The following is a 20,906-nucleotide window of genomic DNA, read 5'->3' as shown; positions in this document are numbered from 1 at the left end:
AATTTCACAACGTTCTTATGATCATGCTCCATTACCCCTTGCTACGTCACACCTCATTTTACAAACAACACCATATAAAGGACCAAAGTGGTCTGCAATACCATAACAGTAGAAGAACCTAGAGGAAAAAGGCAAAAAAAAAAAAAACCTTGATAAGCAATGCAAATGTAAGTGGTAGAGTTAAGAAGAACCCACGATGCCTGGTTGTCAATCTTATGCTTTAACCACGAGGTCAAGAAGCCCTCTTCTGCTGTCATTGCCACAACAGACCATGAACTGAGAGTGAAAATCTGTGGGGAAACAAGGAAAATATGAGAAAGCACCTCTTTGGGCTTGGAAAAAACCCCTCACAGAACTCTTCTTTCCGACAATCACATTGCAAGATTGGGGACCAGTGTCTTATACACAAAGCCAGTTCAAGATTCCTTTGAAGTACAGGAAAAAGTGATCTTTTCTGCCCCAGGAATGAAAGGCCGGGCCACTTCTGCAATGAAAAGGAGGGGGACAGAGAGAAGGGGCAGAGCTGGGATGGAAAGGAAAGGGAGAGCCTCAGAGAGCCAGGCTTGCCCCTCCTACCAATGAGGCAAGGGATACTCTGATCCCCCCTGCAAAGCTGGAGGCAGCTGCCTGCATGGCTTTCCAAGGCTCTGGCACAGGCAAAACAGGCAGAGGGGTTATTTTGCAACCCTTTCCTTCTGCAGCCCTAGCCTACTGCCTGCTCTTTCTATGCTTTAACCCCACCTCATTTACATGGCCCAGTGTAAAATTTGTTATTCATGTTAGTGTTTAGCTAGGACTAACTTGACAAGTGGTTATGCTATTATTTTCCCTGGAATAGGTATAGAAAATTGAACACTGCATTCTTTCCTATGCAGAGTTTGAAATCTAGGCTATTAAACAATCTAAATCCTATTTTCTTTCTGAATAAATGTACATACTTTTTTTTTTTTTTTTTAACGCTATCCACCACTTTCTTGGTGCTAGACATTAATTATTTGGGAGTTTTATAGCTTCCTTTGAGCTCATACTTGGTTTTCCAGCCATTATATTTTTAATTTAACAGACAGACTTTAATACGTTGCCTACTGCAGCCATAAATCACTTAATGTGTTAGAAAGTAGATTGCTCAGTAATTGCCATTTTATTTACTATATTGATGCAAGCAATTTAAATATGATTGAGTTTTCAAACTTAGAAACAATGTAAAGACACTTAGGAGAGAATGCAGTATAAGTGTAAACAGCAATCAGCAGTCATTGTTTTCACTTGCATTACAATTAATGTTTAAAAAAAAAAAAGTACTAGGACAACTTTATGAACCACTTGTGACTCTGGCTGCTGTTAAGGTCTCAGTATCAACTGCTCACCTCACCTCATTGTTTTCCAGATCTAGAAATGTTAAAGGAGACAATATGCCCTCCCTTGGACAGAGGAGCTGAGAAACATGTTGTGCTATTTTTCAGCCACTCTTGGCTAAAACAGAAATATATTGAGAGATTTGAAAGGCAAAAGCTCTCCTAAGTAGAAGACCAGGGATTCCTGGTAGACTGTGATAGGAAATCTCCCTAAGTGACAATGCAATGCTCTTTAATTTCTTCACAGAAGGTAAAACTCTATTATAAGAGCCAGAGCAATTACACTAGTGGTAAATATTGACTTTTCCAGTAGATGTTTTTTATTAGTCTCTTACCATAAGACCCATCTTAACAGACAGCATACTATCCCATCTGGACTGTTATTCACACAGAAGAGAAACACCAACCATTCTCTTACTGCTTTTGGACACAGATCTGGACAGCCTAAATCTTCCCTGCGCCTAGCCTTTCCTATTGTGTGTCTTGGCATCTTCAAAGAGATAATTTTAAACATCATAATAATGATAATAATAATAATAATAATTGGCATATTGGTAGGCACATTGGCTTTAGGTCATTTGAATCTGGGCTTCTAGCATAACATCTCAGTGCAGTGAATGTTGTAGGACTTCCAGTGCAGAAAGGCACTACCAGCAGTTTTCACTCTAACGAGGAGTTAGCAACATCAACAAAGCCACTACCTTTATTTCCTCTTGCTTACATGGGAGTATATATACATATAAATAAATATATCAATTGTTTATTTTATCTATAAATGACACTTTTTTTTTACCTTATAGTGAAGCCTAACACTTGTAATATTGTTTACCTTCTCAGCACCCTCAGATTTTCCCATGCCTCTTTAGACAACCATGGACTTATTTTAAAACATCACAGAAAGATCTCCAACAGGAGCATGTCAGGCAATAAAATGCAACTTAAATAGCATAAACTCGGCTTGTTTCACGATGGCAGTAATCTGTAACCCCTTTTTCAGAAGAGCAAGTTTACCAGAAATGGTTTCTCGCCGTTACTCCTCAACCAAAACTATTCTTATTTGGAAAACAGTTCTGTTGCACTCCTACACTTCTACTCTACTCTCAAGGCCAAGAAATGAGGCACCTTATGAGCTTCTGTCTAGGGGATATCCTGGGAGAAGTGACCACAATCCGAGGAGCAGAAAGTGTGGTGATGAGGTACCCAAACTCTATAAATCACAAGATACCACAAAAGCACTTTCAAATGGAAATAATTTGGACTTTTTTTTCTGAATTCCTGTGATTTTGAAATGAGGTGTTTCATTTGGCAGATGAAAATTTCCACGGAAACTAGCTGGATTTGTGAAAAAGTCCACTTAGTAAAACTCCATGAATTTCCATTATGAAAGGATTTAAACAGAAAACAGATGATGGCACTTGTAATTGCTTTGAAAACAGCTTGGAGGTGAAGCCCAGGCTCCAGCCAGGCCTGCCCCTATCCACACGCTGGACTGCAGTTCCTTTAGCCCAGAACCAATGATGCAGTCACTTTGCTTCATTCCCAGTACTTTAAACTCATTTTGTATAGTCACTTTTAATACATAATTGATGCAATTTTAATCTCTTTTAATTGAAATAAAATATTTATGGGAAATGCACAAACAAGATGATAGAATAAGGCAGTTGCTGTGCTCAAGATACTCAGCATTTTCCTTTGCAGCAGTTATTTCCATCATGCTGCAAATACTTCTCCTGTATTTGGGTTATTATATGACAATGCTAAATGTATAAAGTTTGTGAGCAATATTAATTTATGAATTCTTTATTCCATTGCAGGTTGACTCCTAACATTGAAACTTACAGTTTCTGTACAATAATTAGCACTTATATTGCCCTCTATACTTTCAAAACACAATTATTGGCTAATCCATAATACAGTTTTCTGATCCTTAAGGGTGGCTGCGCTGGTTAACAAAATAATCAGAGGAGAGTTATGCGAAGTCAAGGAGAGAGTCAGTACCCACTGACTGTCAGAACTCCAGAACCTGTTCGTTACACTTTGCTTTTCAATTTTTGTAACCACAGACTGCATAATTTTACATTTTTGCTGAATCCAACCCAAAAATGATAAGAATGTGAACTCTTTTCTGGTAATAAATACAGAGATAGGCTTACAAATGGGAATGATTGTTAGCAACCCATCATAAAGAAAATACTTACCTTACACTGAATGGTCTTCCTTTATAAAGGGGCTGAATTTCTAAGAGATGCAAATTTCAGAGCATCTAGCTGAGATGCAGGGCATATAATTGCAGGAAAAAGTAATGCAGCTACATTACTCTTGGGACACAAGCTAGACTAGATGTGTGTTACCTTCCAAGCCACGTAGGCAGATCACCCTTATTCAGACCTAGCTTTTATAATTTCTATCAGAGGCTGCTCAAATGGTTTAGGTGGTGGGGATCTCCACACAAAATATTGCACAAACACACATGTACACATGTGTAACACAATGGAGGTTTAAAAGAACAATATTGAAAATTATTATGTGTGTGCGCGCGCGCGCACACACACACACACAAAACCTTACAGCCATCACTGGAGTGCCCAGCTACACAACAAATTCTCAGCACTCACTTCACAAATGAAATCACAGAAAAGCTGGAGTATCAGGTTCTTGCAACTCTCTCTTCTGTCACTCTTTCGCACTCGGTCCCCATTGCTACATGCCTGTCTCTGCAAATCTGGGGACATCTAGCAAAATCCCCACTGATGGCTACTTTGCAGGCCCGTTTTCATATAATCTTTGTTTGCGTCAGTGCCCAAACTGTTGCAAAAGCAAACTAAAAAAATCAGTTCTTGGCAATCAGTCTCAGTCATCCGCTCTGCATGCTCCCACATGTGCTGTCCACACTTGACACAAGAGGGAAGGAAGACTCAGGCATGGCACTGCAAATGCATGACAACTCTGTAATGTGCTTAAGTGCTGTATACACATACATGGAAACTTGTTACATGTCACTATTAACACAAAATGACAAAGCTAGATCTTAACAAGGTTTATAAAGTTCTGGTGGGGGTGGACCCCACTATCCACAAGGCAGGACCTGCCCTGATCTGTATTGTGTAGTTTATCACCACATAAAGTTATCCTGAAATGCTGAGTAGCGAGATTTGCAAAAAGAGCTGATGAGTTTGACAACACCAGTTTTGGGGGATCAATAGACAAACATAAGGATCCACATTTATGGGGGGAAAAACAAACTCAAACAAAAAAAACAACAACAAAAAACCCTACTCTGAGCCTCTCCAAGAAAAAGAAAAATTCTTGCCTGTGAAGCATATACATTAAACTGAAGCTAAAGTACCTTGACTGACTCTTAACATGTTTGTTACACAGTTCTTTGTGTATTTAGTCACCAAACAGCACTGAAGCAATTATCAAACTCAACATTTATAAATGCTCAATATTTGTAAAATCCAAATTTTCTGCAGAATTCTGAGCTATTACGTGTAAACCATTTAAAAGCAAATATGCAATGTGTTAAGTGCTAAAAATTATTGCTCGGGTTAGTGTCACATGTTCCCCTTGCAAACTACAAAGGGAATTAGAAAGTCACTAGGAAGTACTTCAAGATGTCTAATAACAAACTTTCCAGAGCAGGTGGCTAATGCCAGACTTCTAAGTCCATGTTTAAGCTACAAAATATGACTAAGCTGAATTTTAAGAGAAGCAATCATTCACATAATTCAGCAGCGCAGCAGATCAGGATATTTCTATCTTGGAGCTTAACTTTGAGCACCTGTCTTAGAAAATATTAACTATAATATCTCTGAAACCATCTTCAACCCTGAAACCAGCAGAAAAAATTACTTATGTTTAATAGATACTAGAGCTTCTGAAAGAAGATAGATTCTCAGGTTAAAATAAATAGAAATTTTTACTTTATAGATAAATGATGTTATATCATTAAAGGCTTCTTCACACTGAACTATGGTTAATAAAAAAAATATTCCATTTACTTCATCTTTCACTTAAGTCTCTAAGGTAGCCATTATATGGTAACCCATGCAGGTGAGAGAAGCTAAAATCTTCATTTCATGAAGATGCTATGTGTCTTCAGTGCATTCATCTATCATGTAAAAGGTTTTCTTACTCAAAATTAATATTAAGCAGAGAGGATTTTTTTGAAGCTGACATGACACATGACATTTTTTCAAAGATTCTGCAGTTAATTAAGTATTTTCAATGATTGTGTAGTTAAGTATTGGGATTGACAATGAAGTCTAAATCTGATTCTTATTTCTCTTGTCAACTGCCAGGTTAACAGCCATGAAAAAGAAAGTCTTGTAAGAAAGAACGATGTAGATCAAGATCATAGAAAAAGGGGAAGTTAGTGTAGAAGTAGCTCAGGTAGTAAAGATTTTCAGACGCTTTGAACTGACTTGCTGAAAAAGAGTTTTATCTCAGGCTCAGCTTAGTGTGCGATCTGATACTCTATAGCTTCTTCCTTAGTCTTCACGCGCACTTACAGTCTGAGAATGTGTGGCATATGACAGCTGTGAAGAAATCTATTGCAGGCATCCCATGCAGCCCTTAAAATCTGGCCCTGTGGATCCCAAATTCCAGTTTGCAATGGCTGCGTGTGTGTATGTGTGTGCGCGTGTGCGTGCATAAAGGTCTGCTCAGTAGCATTTCTGTTTTTCCCTAATAATGACATGATCGCATATACATTAGGTACACCCCAAATCAGTATTTATACTTTCACTAAATACCCCTTATGTTGCCACTCTCAGCAAGCAGAGATAAGACTTAGGAAGCCACGCAGAGCTGGGTAACTTTACTATTATAAGTGAAAACCTTTAAAAAGCTGTGCATGCAACTGCAGTGCTCAGGAACAGCTGAGAGTAGATTTTCCCTTTACCTCTTTGTCCCTCTCTATTTAAATAGTGCATGCTTTCGTTTTTATTTCTCATACTCTGCCATCATTCTCATCCATAGGTAATAAATTAAAATCAACCAATCAATTTACCTAAAACTCAAGTTACAAGTAAATAATTATCTTTAAATCTATTTTGCCTTGAAACTCTTAATTTTGTTATTTTTCTACTGGAATCACAACTTTAGATTGTCTGTAATTTTTCCCATTTTTTTTCTCCCTCCATCAAAATAATGATTGTACTAACTTCCCTCAAGAATTATTCCTGAGAGCAGGTGTTGTCTAGTGACTAAAACAAAGGCATAGGGCTCAAAGAATTTATTTCTGGCTTCATTAGCAGTTCACCTGGTGAGCTGGGGAAAGCAATTTCATCTGTTTGCGTAGCACTTTACTAGTAGCTACTTCCCAGGGACACCAGAAGAGGTTAATTCATCTGGCCTTAGCTTTGTCCATCCAGCCTAAGTTAGTCATGGAAGTTCCCTCTATAACCAGTAAGAAGAGACTCATCTCATCCAAAAAGGCTGAACAAGCTCAGAGAGGCTTATGTCTCTCCACTGACAGACTTATGGCAACCAGCCTAGCCAATGGCCCCATTTAAGTAAAAAAAAAAAATTACTTTGTTGTTTGTATTTGCCTAGCTCTGTAATATAATTAAAAGAAAATCCCTGTATGTGTCAAGAACCATAAACTTTGAAAATACAAATTATGAAAGGCTGTCCTTAACACTCGCATTGACCTCACTGTGAATTTTGTGATGACAGCGGCCACAGCACTGGGCCAAGAAAATCCCCTATATGCTGTCATCTCCTGTGATATTTAGCAATGCTACCGTAACAGCTGTCCCTTTAGGTCAGACTTGCTCTCTTTCCTCAGCATGAGAGACCTCCAGAAGTAGGCTGTAATCCCCACATGCTTTGGAAACCTTCAATGTTTCATATGATGGATCTTGATCCTCTCCTGTAGTTGCTCTTCTGCCCTTGCCTATGTTTTGCAAGCAGAGAAAATGACACCAGAAATTCTGTCTACAATTTGTCTCTTTCTAACTAAACACCGAAGCAAACACACCCTGAACTTACAGGGTAGATTTGAAACCCACTCTTCTTTCTTCTTTTACTTTTTAGCAGATCCAAGAGCAGTTCTCTAGGAAACCCCAGGAGAATATAATTTAATTTCAAACCAAAACATTTTGCTTGCTTAGCATTTTAACATAAATTACTGCAGAGAAAGTTTAAATTTTTAGTATTCATATTCTCTGGGGACATAAGCTGAACACACAGGGATTGTACAGAACCTGTATTTGAGTATTAGTTTAAGCACATGAGCGTCAGTAATATTGACTATATTGTGAAATTTCAGCCAGTTAATGGACTGTTTTGTATTTTCAGTCATGTCTCTACATGAAGTAATCCACTTGAAGGCAGAGAAAACCAGGTTTCTAGTGAGCTTCTGAACTCTATTAAAATAAAATGTGTAAAGCTGTTCAGGTAAAAAATACTTTTGTGAAGTCTTCAGTATCTTTAGTAGCCCAATCACCCAGGACCAGTTTCAAGAATTTACCATAATAGCCTCTAAATTTGAAGTTGTGTAAGTTATCATGAAGACTAGGAAAAGCAGTAGCAATGAAATAGGACAGACTTACACTGACTGTACATAAAGAAAGAAAAAAAAGTGGCACTGAAGGTAACTAAAAAGCCACACAACAAAGAAACCAACCGTGTCTTTGCAAAATGCAACTATCAATATGAAAGAAAAGAGAACACCTTTTAAAGTGAATCGCTGGAAATTAATATGAGCTTCTGAAGTCATATGATGTATGAAATGATGTCACTATGAAAGAATTAAAATTGCAAAAGTGTTGCTAAGATGTGTTACTTAAAAAGTAAAAAAGAAAGTAAACACAAAATGTCTTTAGCATGGAACGCATTTTTTTCAGATGAAAAGCACTATTATAAGAATCAAAAAAAGAAAGAGAGTGGAAGAAGAAAGAAAGAAGAAAGAAACACTGAAATGGGTTCAGAAAGAATTTCAAGATTTTCCCTCAATCTAGTGCTAAAGCGGATTATCCCTGGGCTCCCCTCTGCTAACTTGGCAGCATACTCCCAACTGCAGCTCCCTGTTCCTTCCACTACGGTGAGACCCAAGCACATGGTTGTGAATGTTCCTCTATTGCTAGAGATATAAAACCAGGTTATTAATTAAAAAGAGAAACTATTCCTGTAGTATCACTGCAGTTACAAAATTGTTATTCCTGTTACTGCCAAGAAACTACTAAAAGGCCGGTACGCAAATCCATACATATCTTTTCCATTGTTAGAAGGTCTTATTTTCTGAAAAAGGTGTCATGTAAGGGCAAAATCACGGATGAAACCGATTTCAGTTTAGTGAACTCTAAAACAGGGAAGAAAAGTGGGACGAATTTGTAGGACATACTTAACAGTTAAATTAGCAGCTGCAAACATAGCAGCTGTTGCAAAAAGAAAATCAAATCTTTATTTGCATTCCCAATGAGACTTATTAATGATTACCCTAACAAAACAGTAAAAAGAGGAAACCACTAAATGTTAATTAATAAATTGCCAAAAAAAAAAAAAAAAAGCAATTAATTGTCTCCAGTATGAGGATTTAACAAATATACTTTTTTCTGTGTATATATAAATACGATTAAGCAGAGAAGGCTGGATACGAACAACAAAAAACTAAACAGGACCTGCAGTATAACTGAAGCTCAAAGAAAGAATTACAGAAAAAAAAACCCACATAACTTATTGTTATCACATTTAGAATGAAAACAAGAAAAGACAGGTTTTAAAAGGAGATCATGTTTTCCCTGCACAATCTCCTACAGTTGACATTGACAACTTTATGGAAGAATATACTATCTAAGTAAATTTAAAGCCTGTTGGTAGAAACAAGAGCTAAATACGACTGAATTACAAAATAAGTACTTAAACTGAAACATTTATGAAAATGGGAAGTGAGAAAGCTCAGGAGTCTGTAAGGAAACAGCAAACAGTCTAGCAGACTGGGATGACTACATTAAACACAAATGAATCTGCACAAAAACTTTAAGAAAATATATCAAAGCCATAACTTGTTTCATGCATAGTGAGTGCTGGCTATTTTAGACAAAGCAAAAAAAATTAGAATTATGCTTTTCATAACACATTCAATGTTGGACAAGTTACGCTGTGTAACTCTTCTGGGAATGTGATCTTTAAATTTAACAGAGGAGTTAAAATATAACCTTTTGTGTCTTAGGAGAATCTTACAAAAGGCTTGACTTTGAAAGAACATTTGTAATCCCTGGTGCTTCTTCAGCTGTGGCATCTGAAGAGCCCCAAAAATATCTGTCTGTGCTGGGGCAATGCCCATGTACACAGGCAGAGTCACTTAGGGACCAGAGTTAATTTGCAGTAGAGTGGAAGCCGTGGTGAGGACAGCTCAGGCAAACGGAAGGGAAATGCTGTGATAAGAGAACATAATTTGAAAGTGAATCAGGATATTTTTAAACTGTACTTTTCATTTTAAACACAGTTTGGGTTGTTTTTTTTTTTTACTTGGAGGAAAGATAGTGTGAAGCTTGCAATGGAATTATGAAGTTGAAGACTTTGCTGCAACAATGTAAAAATAAAAGCATTATATTCTAAATAGTATGCAGCAACTAGAGGCACAAAAGCTATACCTAAGGTAAGGATCTAACATAGCCAGACAAGTGGGGCACTATCTTGGCAACTGCTGCATTTGTCCTAAGGGTACCAAAGTCATATTTACTAGATCAAAAGAAAGAAAAACGGCAAATACCAATCTCAGCATCTAACCATGTACATTAACTGCTGGCATAACCTGGAGCACTCAAGGATTAGTTTAAGTGCCAGAGTTTTAGTTCTGAGCACACAAATATCATGTGGTATGATTTGGTACATTACATGAAGTTGTGTATTGTAGCCACATAGTGCTGTTAAACATCTAAATTTATACAGAAATCTCTGCAACAAAGAAGCAATTTGTTGCTTAGTGAACTTCTGCACTTTCGTTGAAGCAAAATGTGTTAAAATTATTAGGAGAACTGGTTTTGACAGCATCATCTACAATCTGGCTGACCTCTTTTCAGTGGGCACTTCATGGACAAGCAAGGGAGGCATAGGCCTGACATTTAATCAGCTAGAGAAAACAATTTACTATTCTGCAACTTAGTAAAAAAATTTATCACTAAATAAGGAAACAGTAGAGTTGGAGATGCTACTGTAAAAAGAGGGGTAAAAAAAAGAGAAAAAAAAAAGGCAGCCTTTGATATTGCTATCTGAATGAGACTGCAGTCTTTGTCTCCTACACAGGAGAACTTTGGTGCATTATCAACTATTATCAATAAATTAGGATCTCAAATAAAAACTTCTCTGGTTTTGGAACAACACATCTTCACTGGTGGTGTTAAGTAAAAAAAAAAAAAGGCTCTAATATAAGGGAAAAAAATACTACCATAATGTCGAGCTTTCTCGTTTATATTACTCTCTCCTTCTTAATTTTCCTAACTTAAAAAAATGCACCAAACTTCTCAATGAAATTCACTCACTGAATTTCAGCAGGACAATCTGTGAAACATACCTCTAACTGTTTTTTTGCTTTTATTAGTCTTTACAGTGGTGATATTTCCCAGCTGAGGACAAGGAGAGGATTTTTCAATCCCCTCTGGTCAGTAGGACAGTATTCAGTGCAAGTATCACTACGTGCTTGTCCTGTTCTCCCTAAGCTGTTGGCCACTGTTGGAAACAGGATCCTCAGCAAATGCGCCTTCGGTCAGATCCAGCTTGGCCATTCCAAGACTATGTTATACTCTTTAATACACATGCATGAAATATAACCTTAATATCTTGCATTCTTTGGCAATTGGATACAGTGGCTTCCAGATGAAAGCCAACTGCTGTAATGCAACTTTATCCAAGTAATTAAGCTACGTTGATTTTCAACAGCTGGGAAAAGGGGCCTTTACCATGAGTATTCACATTTGAAAGTATAGAAGTGACCTAGAGAAAGATGAATAAATACAATTATTTATTCTTTCTGTATATTTTATTATATATATTATTCCTGCAGCATCTGGAAAGGTTAAACATCTGAAGCAGGTATATATGTGACTGTTGTACCAAAACAGGAGAGAAGCTTTTGTATTTTGAGGCAGGAACAGGGAATGAAATGGGGGAAAGAGCTAAAAAGCATCCATGACTGTTCAGGGAGACACTTGTAAAGGCAATCCCTGGATTTTTACTCCGAGCAGATCTCGTGCATTAGTAGGTCAGACAAATGTATAAGACAAGGAGTATGCTTTCATAAAAGCTGATGCTGCTTATGAAAGTTAGGTCTGTTACAACACACTAGGTGAGCCTCCCAGATTCAGGAAAAAAAGAAGTAGAAGATGAATTTAGTACCCTAGCTGCCATGAGATGCTTATAACTGTAGGTGCAGCTCTCCAATAATTTCCTTAGCTAATGTCTGCAAAGGCAGACACTGCCTATCACAGGATCTCTCCATCTGATACTCTTTCTCTAACTAAAACTCAGCTACTCACCGCTCAGCAGGCGCAGAGTACGGAGTCACGAAGCAAGCAGCTAACAGCTAATTCAAAAGGGGATAAAGCAGAAATCCTCTTGCTATAATAACTTTTTGACCTCTTCATTGTCAGCTGGCCTAATCAAACTGTAATCAATGAGTGTTTTCCCTATATGCAAGCTGTTAAGAAAGCAAATTAATTGGCTCGCTTGAAAGATTTAAAGCACATGAAACTTGTAGAGGGGTTTAACAGTTTTTCAGGGACTGTTGTGAGGGAATAGCTGCAGAGACACTGCAATGCAGCACAACACAGCTCGCAGACCACTGACACTGAATATTTTGCAAAAATCTTAGGGCTAAGTTCTGCCCTTTCACACTGCTGCAGGGGGAAGGCACATGAGCATTTGGGACTAAAATGTGCCATAAAGCTTTTTAGCAGCTTCATTAGGAGTCCAGTATTCTGTCTATCCCCACTCCCAAGCTGTGTCTTTCAGGGCAAATTGTCACTATTTCAACTAAAGTTCACCTTCCTTTGAAAATGTATTTCAGTTTCACTGACAAAATGTTTTTTTCTTAACTCCTTCCATACTGGCCTGTAATTTACAGCTGTTGCCATTAAAATCAAAATATGTCCTGCATAAAACCCAGGAAGCGTAAAAAGTGTTTCCCTATGTGGCATATATTCCCATTTTAATTTCTAATGAATTGTTCAATAAGGACACACTGTTCCACCCTAAGATTATTTTCCAGGCTCAGCTTTTTATTTTGCATGAGAAAAGGGCCTACTCACTAGGTCCATGTTTATACAGTGTTTTAAAAGAGATCTGAGAATTGCTAAGCTGGGAGGAGAGTTAAAATGCTTCCAAGAATATTAAAAATTGGAGAGCAAAGCTAAATATAAGTCATCGGTTCCTCTTCTAATTTCATTCTAAGTAGGTTTTGGTCCTTAAATTCTCTTTAATTTCATTTCAACCATGCGTAGAAGATGCAAGCAGCACATGAATACAAAAAGTCATCTTTCTGAAGCCTGCAGGATGGCTAGCGTACTTTGAACACACGCATAAACCTCCATATGAACTACACCCACAATGATTGTTAGAGATCACAATGCTTAACATTAATTGACCTCTATTTACACAATACATGTGTACATAAGATACAGTACACAGGTTATTTTCAGTTTTTAAAATAAATGTAAGGAATGACTCAAAAAACCCAGGGTTATGTCTGCTGTTCCTAAACCTATAAACATATACTCAGAGTTGAGCTCTGATTGTTTTTAATCTCTGTGATTCGCTTTCCTCTTGCTCCTAATAATATTTCCGTAGTTTTGTTCACAGAATTTGCACTTCTGTTTGGACTTTCATACCTTTTTTTTTCTCTTCTATTTCTTAGAGAGACAAGGGAAATAAAGATGGTGAGTGTATGTGAGGAAAAGAGAGACTGAAGAGCAGAAGAGCTGAGGAGTTGTTCTCCATTCTTCATACTATCCCTTGTATTTCCATTCAGCTCCTTCTCATTAAATCACTGCTTGTATCTTCCATTCTCCCTTTGTTCACTGTATCTGTGCTCTTTTACAGAATTTTCTCCTATTTCCAAGACCACTTTCATCTGAGGGACAGGCAGCATGGTTTGGATAAACACCATCACCAACCACAAGTCTGACAGTATTCAAAAATTTTGTGATGCTATTGTGTTTTATCATCTGAGCTAGTCTCTGCATTTGTTTATTCCAGACAGGATGAGAAAACAAAGTGCCATAATATCAAGAGGAAAAGCTATTCAAGTTGATGGCAAGCACTAGTTTTTTTTTCAGGAGTTGCCATTCTCATGAGATTTGCTGCCAAGTTGATACACATAAATGTGAGGAGAGTTCATATGAGGTTCAGATGAACTTTTGACTGTTTGAAACAAGGAAAGGGAAATTTAAACTTTGAAAGCTGTTTCTATAGTAGTCACCTCATTTTCTTCCCACAGCAAAGTATATTATTTGTTTTTGGAGACATTGTATTATTGCCAAGATAAGTGTGTTGTAAGCTTTTCTCTACTGCATAAAAACTAAATTATTGGAACATAAGTTTTTCTACTAACTAATTGCTAATCATCAGCTGGCTTATGGTATTGACTGGGACTCATATCATCATCACTTAATACCTGAAATATCAATAGCTAAAGGTTTCATTGAATTTTTGCAACAGCTAAAGGCTTAATAAGCTGGCAAAGATTTTAAAGTTATTGGTTAACATTTGCAGTGGCTATTCTTGGATCTCCCCAAAAACCTGAAATTGTAGTAATAACTCAGAGCTTCCAGTATGACAATGGAAAAATCAAGCTACAAGCCTACTTTGCTTATGTTCTTTACTAGTTCTGGAAGCATTTTAAAGTGAGGAGGCCCTGGAGAAAGCACAGCTGTACAGTTTTAAGACTGTGTTTTAGGACTATGTTCCAATATATGCATCAGATAAGATATGGTAATTAAGAGATAAAGTATGAATTATATAGAAAGGACAAAAAGTGTTGTGCAGGATCTTTCAAATAAAATAAATCCTTAAATACTTAAATACTGTAAATCCTTAAATACTTCTCTGGGAAGGTTATTTAAACAACTGTTTTAAACCTGTTTCATCTTTCTTTGCTGTTAGGGAAATTTTAAAGAAAGAAATATTTCATTTCATATCTATGTTTACACAGTTTGCATTAACCAGTGTCTCAAATTAAAATTAAATACTTCATCCATAAGAGAGCATGTGCTGGACAACTACTGAATTCCCTCACTACCTTAAAAAATTCAATCTTTTCCTATAAAAACACTAGCTTTCAGGCCCTGTTCTTCACCAGCTCCACTCTCTTCAGTGTGTTTTGAACGATTTGGGTGAAACGGAAAACTGGCTGTGCTTCACTGACAAGAAGTCACACAGTCGGGACTAGTCTGCCCTCAACAGGGTTTCTGGTGAATGAAGCAGCATTATCTGAAAAATAAACTAAATATGCAATGTAATACTTGATGGATTTTATCAGCATCATTTGAATTGCATGTTCACCAAAACTGAATATGACATATTACAGAGCTGGTAAAATATAGGGGAAAAGTATGTCAACTGAAATTTCAAATATAATAGGGAAAATCCGTCAAGTGATGTATTTTTCTGTGTATTAACAATGGCATAGAACAACTCTGAAATGCCAGTGATCGCTACAAGTACTCAGACACCATGGTGATAATTGCAGTATAAAATCACCAGACAGCAAACAAGACTGCTGGAACTAATGGGAACATGGTTTTATTCAGAATTCACTGTGGATAGCTATCTGTAATGGAATTGCTTTTCAATACTTTTTCTTTGAAATAACTGATTATTGCTTATGCATTCTTATATTAATATGTTCCATTTATTTTACCAAAGATAGATAGACACTTGCAATTTCATTTGCTCTCATCTGCTCATTTCTTAGTATGGCTTAATTTATTCTGCTTGGTGACTCAAGTGCAGATAAACCAATAAATGGATGCATGATACCAGATCTGAAGCACAATTGTAAGTTTGACGAAAATACCAGCTGTTTTTCTCTTTGCGTGCTATCATCAGGATCCAGAGAAACAAAAGAAGGTATCATGCTGGATAAACTCTGGCAGTACTAATTCATCTTCCCAGCATCTCTGAAAAAACTGACTAGCTGAACCTGTTATTAGAGCTGTTGGGTTTCACCCGTGACCTACGTGTGTCCTAGGCTGGGCACAATCAGGCAGAATCCATAACTTGTGTTGACAGGTCATAGCAGGACTTGTCAATTGAGCTAGAACTGTTTACTGAAAACTGATAAAAAGGTGCCAGCAAGTCTTCACAGACACCTGTAGTTGCTGAATTCACCTGGAAAAAGTTTCAAAGTAACAGCTACTGCAGAGGAAAACCATCTTTAGTTCCTATCAGAAGGTAGCATTCCTTTCATGAATTCCTTGAGAGCCTCAGATAGTCATGTCAGGAAAAAACGTAGCTCATGGACAATGAGAAGGAGTTTCGTCACTTAATTCTGGACTTATAAAATCAATCAATGCCTACTTCTTCCCACTGAAACTAACTAAAGCTCTAGAAGGCTAAATATTAGACACCAAAAGCTGGATGAGAGACATCCCACCCTAAATGTCTTATATTTTGCTGAATTTCCTGTTGATGCTTTTATTTAGAAAGCTGTCATTCTCTCTAGCACATACTTGTTCTCTGGGCCTAATTGCCCTGGAGGTACAAGGCCACCTTCAACCAAAAGTAATAATGGGAAGCTCTATGCATTTGATAGGAAGCATTTATCTTTGTTTAATTCTGGTCTGACTGTCTGAAGCAACTTCAGATCTTCCTGGCATTTCTGATCATTCTTAACTTATCTTTTGCACTGTCTCCAGAAGGAGAATAGAAAAGAACTTAAAATAAGCAATAATGAAAATAAAATGATTAACTAAGTAAGTGTTGATTACTGTCTTATTATATGCACATTTAAAGATAGTTCTTATAGTTGCATAAAATACTTCTAAAAGCAAAGTCTGTGACAAAAATACAGCCATTTCCTTGGGATAGAATTGCCACTTGAATTTTCATTCCAGATGACTTCTGATGATAGCTGGGAAAAGCACTATCTACACCAGCTTCATCCTGTTAAATGGGTGGCTTTAAAGCACTTATCTTTTACCATATGTCTTTAAGTTTATTATTTTGCTTACCCTCCGGCTGGTATTGTGCTATGATTGTTACCGTCTGCCCTGCTCCTTTTAGCGCAGCTGCAGCCTGCTCGTGGGTAGCACCTCGAAGATCAATACCGTTCACCTACAGAAGGAATGCAAACAACAAGACATCTGAGTAGTTTAACATTAGACAGAAAGAGAGAGAGGTGGGGTTTTTGTTGTTTTTTTTTTTTTTTTAAATATCTAATGGATGTAAAGGTCAGGTTGCCCAGATGCAAAAGTGAAAGTACAAAATCAAAAAGGCTGAGAGGACGTTGCCTATGACTGGCCATGAGTACCTGCGCTAATACTGCACGCCATAGTTTATGTACGCTTATCCACGCATATTCTCTGACCACTGCTTTTTTGGGGTTTCCTGCTCTACTGAGTTCATATTTTCGTTAATCTCTTCATCAGTTAATTTCATTTAATATATAAGGTTTAAAAGACAAATTTTCTGCAGTGCCTGAAGGTCGCTGTAGAATATTGCAGGCAAGGAAACCGGTCCTTCAGCTAGACTCTGCAAGCCCAGCCTGTAGCATCAGGGGAACCTGGAGATATATGTATAGTCTAACAAAACCTGCTGGTTGGAGAACTTCCAGGGGAGAAATCCCATCTACCATTTTCTTTTCATGCAATGCCTCCTCCTGTTGCCTAGAAATATCCCTGTATCTTGCACATGACAACAGTGGAGTCGCTACCAGGTACAGCTTTGCCACCTTTGGCTACTTGACACCGATAGACCTTTCCATGGGGTTCCTCTGACTTAATGATCATTTTTTGTTGCATAAGCAGTGGAAGTGGGGCAGAGCAGAACAAAGTAGGGAAACCACCCCTAAAATTCATGAACAATTTCAGAACTCTTCTGATTTGTGTTTGTGATGTTAAATGTTTTCTCAGCAGCAGCTCAAGGAAGAGACAGAATTTGTATATAGAATTGTTAACTGCTCCAGTAATTTGAATCTTGCTTTTCAGCGGGAGTGTTACTGTCTGGCTACACTGAAGTATGTGGGATTTCTTTTATTTATTTATTTATTTGACTTTACTCCTCACTTCTACAAGTTTCCACTTCATAACGTTTCAGTGAAGAACAGGAAACTTTTGACATGTAAACAACCTCAGCAGGACAGAAATCTATCTCTGATTACTCAAGAGAAGAAAAGGAAAAATAAAGGGCCAGGGGAGGAGAGAACAATGCCATCGATTTCACAGGCAAACAGGCCAAAACACAAGCCCCAAATTCTCAGCAATAGCAACTTTTTTGTGTTTATTTTTATCGAGTGCTAACACAAGATGGCTAAGCACATACTGAAAATATGGATTTTATTTTATTTAAATTTTAACAACTTTTTAAGGCTTACAAAAATAGGTTTGATTCCATAGAACTTTACAAATAACAGCTATTGAATCTGTTATGAATATATTTATTTGGATCAATTTGATCAATTCTATGATAATTGCATTTAGAAACTGGCCCATCTTAACTTGCTGTCTTTCACCAGATCTTAGAGGACGTGATATTTTGGGAATGCGTTTAATTATTATTTATCACTGAATCATAGAAGCATAAAATGGTTTGGGTTGGAAGGGACCCGTAAAGGTCATCCAGTCCAATGCCCCTGCAATGAGCAGGGACATCTACAACCAGATCAGGTTGCTCAGAGCCCTGTCCAACCTGACCTTGAATGTTTCCAAGGATGGGGCATCTACCACATCTCTGGGCAACCTGTGCCAGTGGTTCACCACTCTCATTGTAAAAAAATTTTTCCTTATTTGCATGACAAAATCTAGTCTTTACTGGTATGTGAACAACATTTATAATATTATTCTTAGAAAAACTGATTTGTGATAGCAATAATATAAAACCTAGGAGAACCCACAGTTTCTGATTCAGAAGACTGCATTATGCTGTAGAACTGATGACTGTACACAGAAACATAATTGTCTAGCTGAGGTTTCAGGTTTCTGAAAGTATGATTCCATAAGAATAAAATTTTCCCCAGTTCAATCTGTCTAGAAAAACATCTTTCCTCAATTAGTTTTTTGTCTTTATGACAAGGAAGCAAACCCCACATTTTTTCCTAAACAACTCATCCTTTCTTCCCTCAAAAACTTTTTAAGCTACTCAGTTTGATGATGATTTAATATTTCTCCCCACCTTATTCACAAAAATTAGTTCTCCCTATTTCTAAAAAAAATTACTCTGAATTTCAACTGTCTATTACTTTAATGTCATTCAAAACTATAGAAGATCTAGAATTTTGTAGAAGCATGATTTGTTGCAATCTTTCCATGTTATACAAAAATAATTACATGCTGGCTTATCTTTAGATTGAGGAAGCAAACAAATAAATGTGGAACTAGCATACCAGAAGAATATAACCTGTTTAAATCTTACCTTTCTTATGTCACCATGCACACAAGTCCTATTATATAATCGCAATAATGATGTGAAAGAGGAAATCAATTATAAGTTACCTTGCAGAAAAATAACTGTGCTTTTTTAACTAATTTGTCCATATGGGCATTTTGCAGTGGAGAGTATGAATACCATCACCGTGCGTGTGTCTTCTTAGACCCTTTGGGACAGCATACGAAGGGCCGAAGAGACAGCATAGTACTATCTTCATGTTGTGCGACTTCTTTGCAAGGGGAGGAATCTCAGCAGATGGGAGGGAAGATGACTGGTAGAGTATATACAGGGGCAAAATATTTTAAGGAGTACTAAAGTAGCTTCTACAAGATAGATATCTTGTAGTAGAAGTGTAGGCTGGAAGACTACCATACCTAAATAAATATTCAAAGCAAATGTCTGTGACAGAACATAATGCTTTATAAGAACAGGTATGTATGGATCCCTATGTTGTTACAATCATACAGACAATCTATGACAGGAATTGAGAGTTCTGGTACTGCCATGTATTAGTGTCTTTGGCTCATATATTTCAAAGCATTATATGCTGATAGATACACTAATAACGTCTACATTTCTGTCACGTGAAGTGCGCAAAATTCATGTTGTTTTTACAATTTCTAACTAGATTGTGTAAAGAGAAGTGACTATCTTTATTCACAAGTAATGGTCTAATGGTACTGAAAAGAAATTCTGAGCATAGGGCAAATGTAAGACAATAAAGATCTCAGTTGTCCCATCTTCCTGTTTGAAAGCAACGGCTGTAAAAATGTCTGGTGGAAGCTTTCCAAAAACAATGGGCCAAAGGTTCAAATACTTTCGTCAAAGTTGTGTACATAAACCTCAAGTTTGGTGGATGGCAAGACTAACATAGACCCTTGGAAAAATCTTGCTGAGATTCAGTCTAGGAATACAGTATCTTAGAAGGCAATAATTAAGTGCACTCTAAAAGAACAAAGGAGACAATCAGAGTTTTCAGTGCCATAAAATCTAATACATTTTAATGCACAACACTGAAAATACCTGAAGAGGAATATGGTGTTAATTAGGACTTAGTTTGCAACTTCTGTGGAGAATACAGACTTCCTGAAAGGAGGACAATTTTGCCTACTGCTGCGGAAGAAAGAGGTGTTGTGCCCTACTTTTACTCGGTGATGGTGTTATGACACTTGATGCTGCATTGTCATGGGCACAGAGGTACCAGCACTACAATTACTCATTAACTCCGTAGTGTAGTCACAGCTTTGGTACTGTGGAGGCCCGAGCAGAATCCTTAAGCTTAGGCAGCACAGTGCCTATATCATGCCATAAAGGAAACCTCAGCCTTGTTTCAGTGTCTCTGAAGACAATTTTGAAGCCAAGTCATCTTTTCTTTAATAGGGAGCTTGGGTTTTATCTATGTGTTTTTCCCTTTTGTAACTGGAGTCCTTGAGAGCATCCTGAGAAAGAAGCAGTAGGATGAATGGAAAAAAGCTTAAAGGAACATTCCTGAATTCCTGAGCTCCTGCATTGGGGAGATGGATATGGATGATGTCACCTGGTCAATATTAGAAGGTCCAGAAAATAAAAAAGTGATTTTGTTTATGCTTAAGCTTGAAGAACTGTAGACTTTAGGAGAACACAAGCAATATAGGAAAACATTGTGGTGGTCTATAAAAGTTGTGTTAACAGAACACAAAGTTTTAAAAATCATTAATAAATCATCATAATCTCTGTAGAAAGAAGGAAAGGATGTATGAAAGAATAAAGAAACCACATGCTTTTTCTCCTTCGCCTCTGAAAAACAATAGTTCTATCTATATGTGATCCAATAACTGAGATCCTAATAACACATCAAGAACATAAGACAGGAATTCCACCAAAGTTAAGTTATGCAAATATTTTTTCACTTTTCCGCAGAACAACAAGAAGCCACTGAAATGGCAACTGACTACTTTCTGCCCTTTGCACGCTCATTCTGGAAGA

The 20,906-nt window shown here is 37.2% G+C and overlaps 1 protein-coding gene across 6 annotated transcripts in view; it reads right to left on the bottom strand.

Annotated features, from left to right (window-relative positions):
• The window catches only part of DLG2 (discs large MAGUK scaffold protein 2), a gene marked incomplete at both ends in the record, with an annotated part of 1,048,402 nt that overhangs the window by 197,228 nt on the left and 830,268 nt on the right, over window positions 1-20,906 (bottom strand). For all 6 annotated transcript variants that reach the window (XM_082337994.1, XM_082337996.1, XM_082337997.1 and 3 more), the window contains one exon: window positions 16,529-16,631. In XM_082337994.1, coding sequence (XP_082194120.1) covers window positions 16,529-16,631 — 103 coding nt within the window. The remainder of the gene's footprint in view (window positions 1-16,528; window positions 16,632-20,906) is intronic.

The sequence above is a fragment of the Platalea leucorodia genome (genome assembly GCF_965183815.1).
Source record: "Platalea leucorodia genome assembly, chromosome: 2".
NCBI lineage: Eukaryota > Metazoa > Chordata > Aves > Pelecaniformes > Threskiornithidae > Platalea > Platalea leucorodia.
The sequence above is the reverse complement of the archived record's forward strand: the minus strand, read 5'-3'. Positions and strand labels throughout refer to the sequence as shown.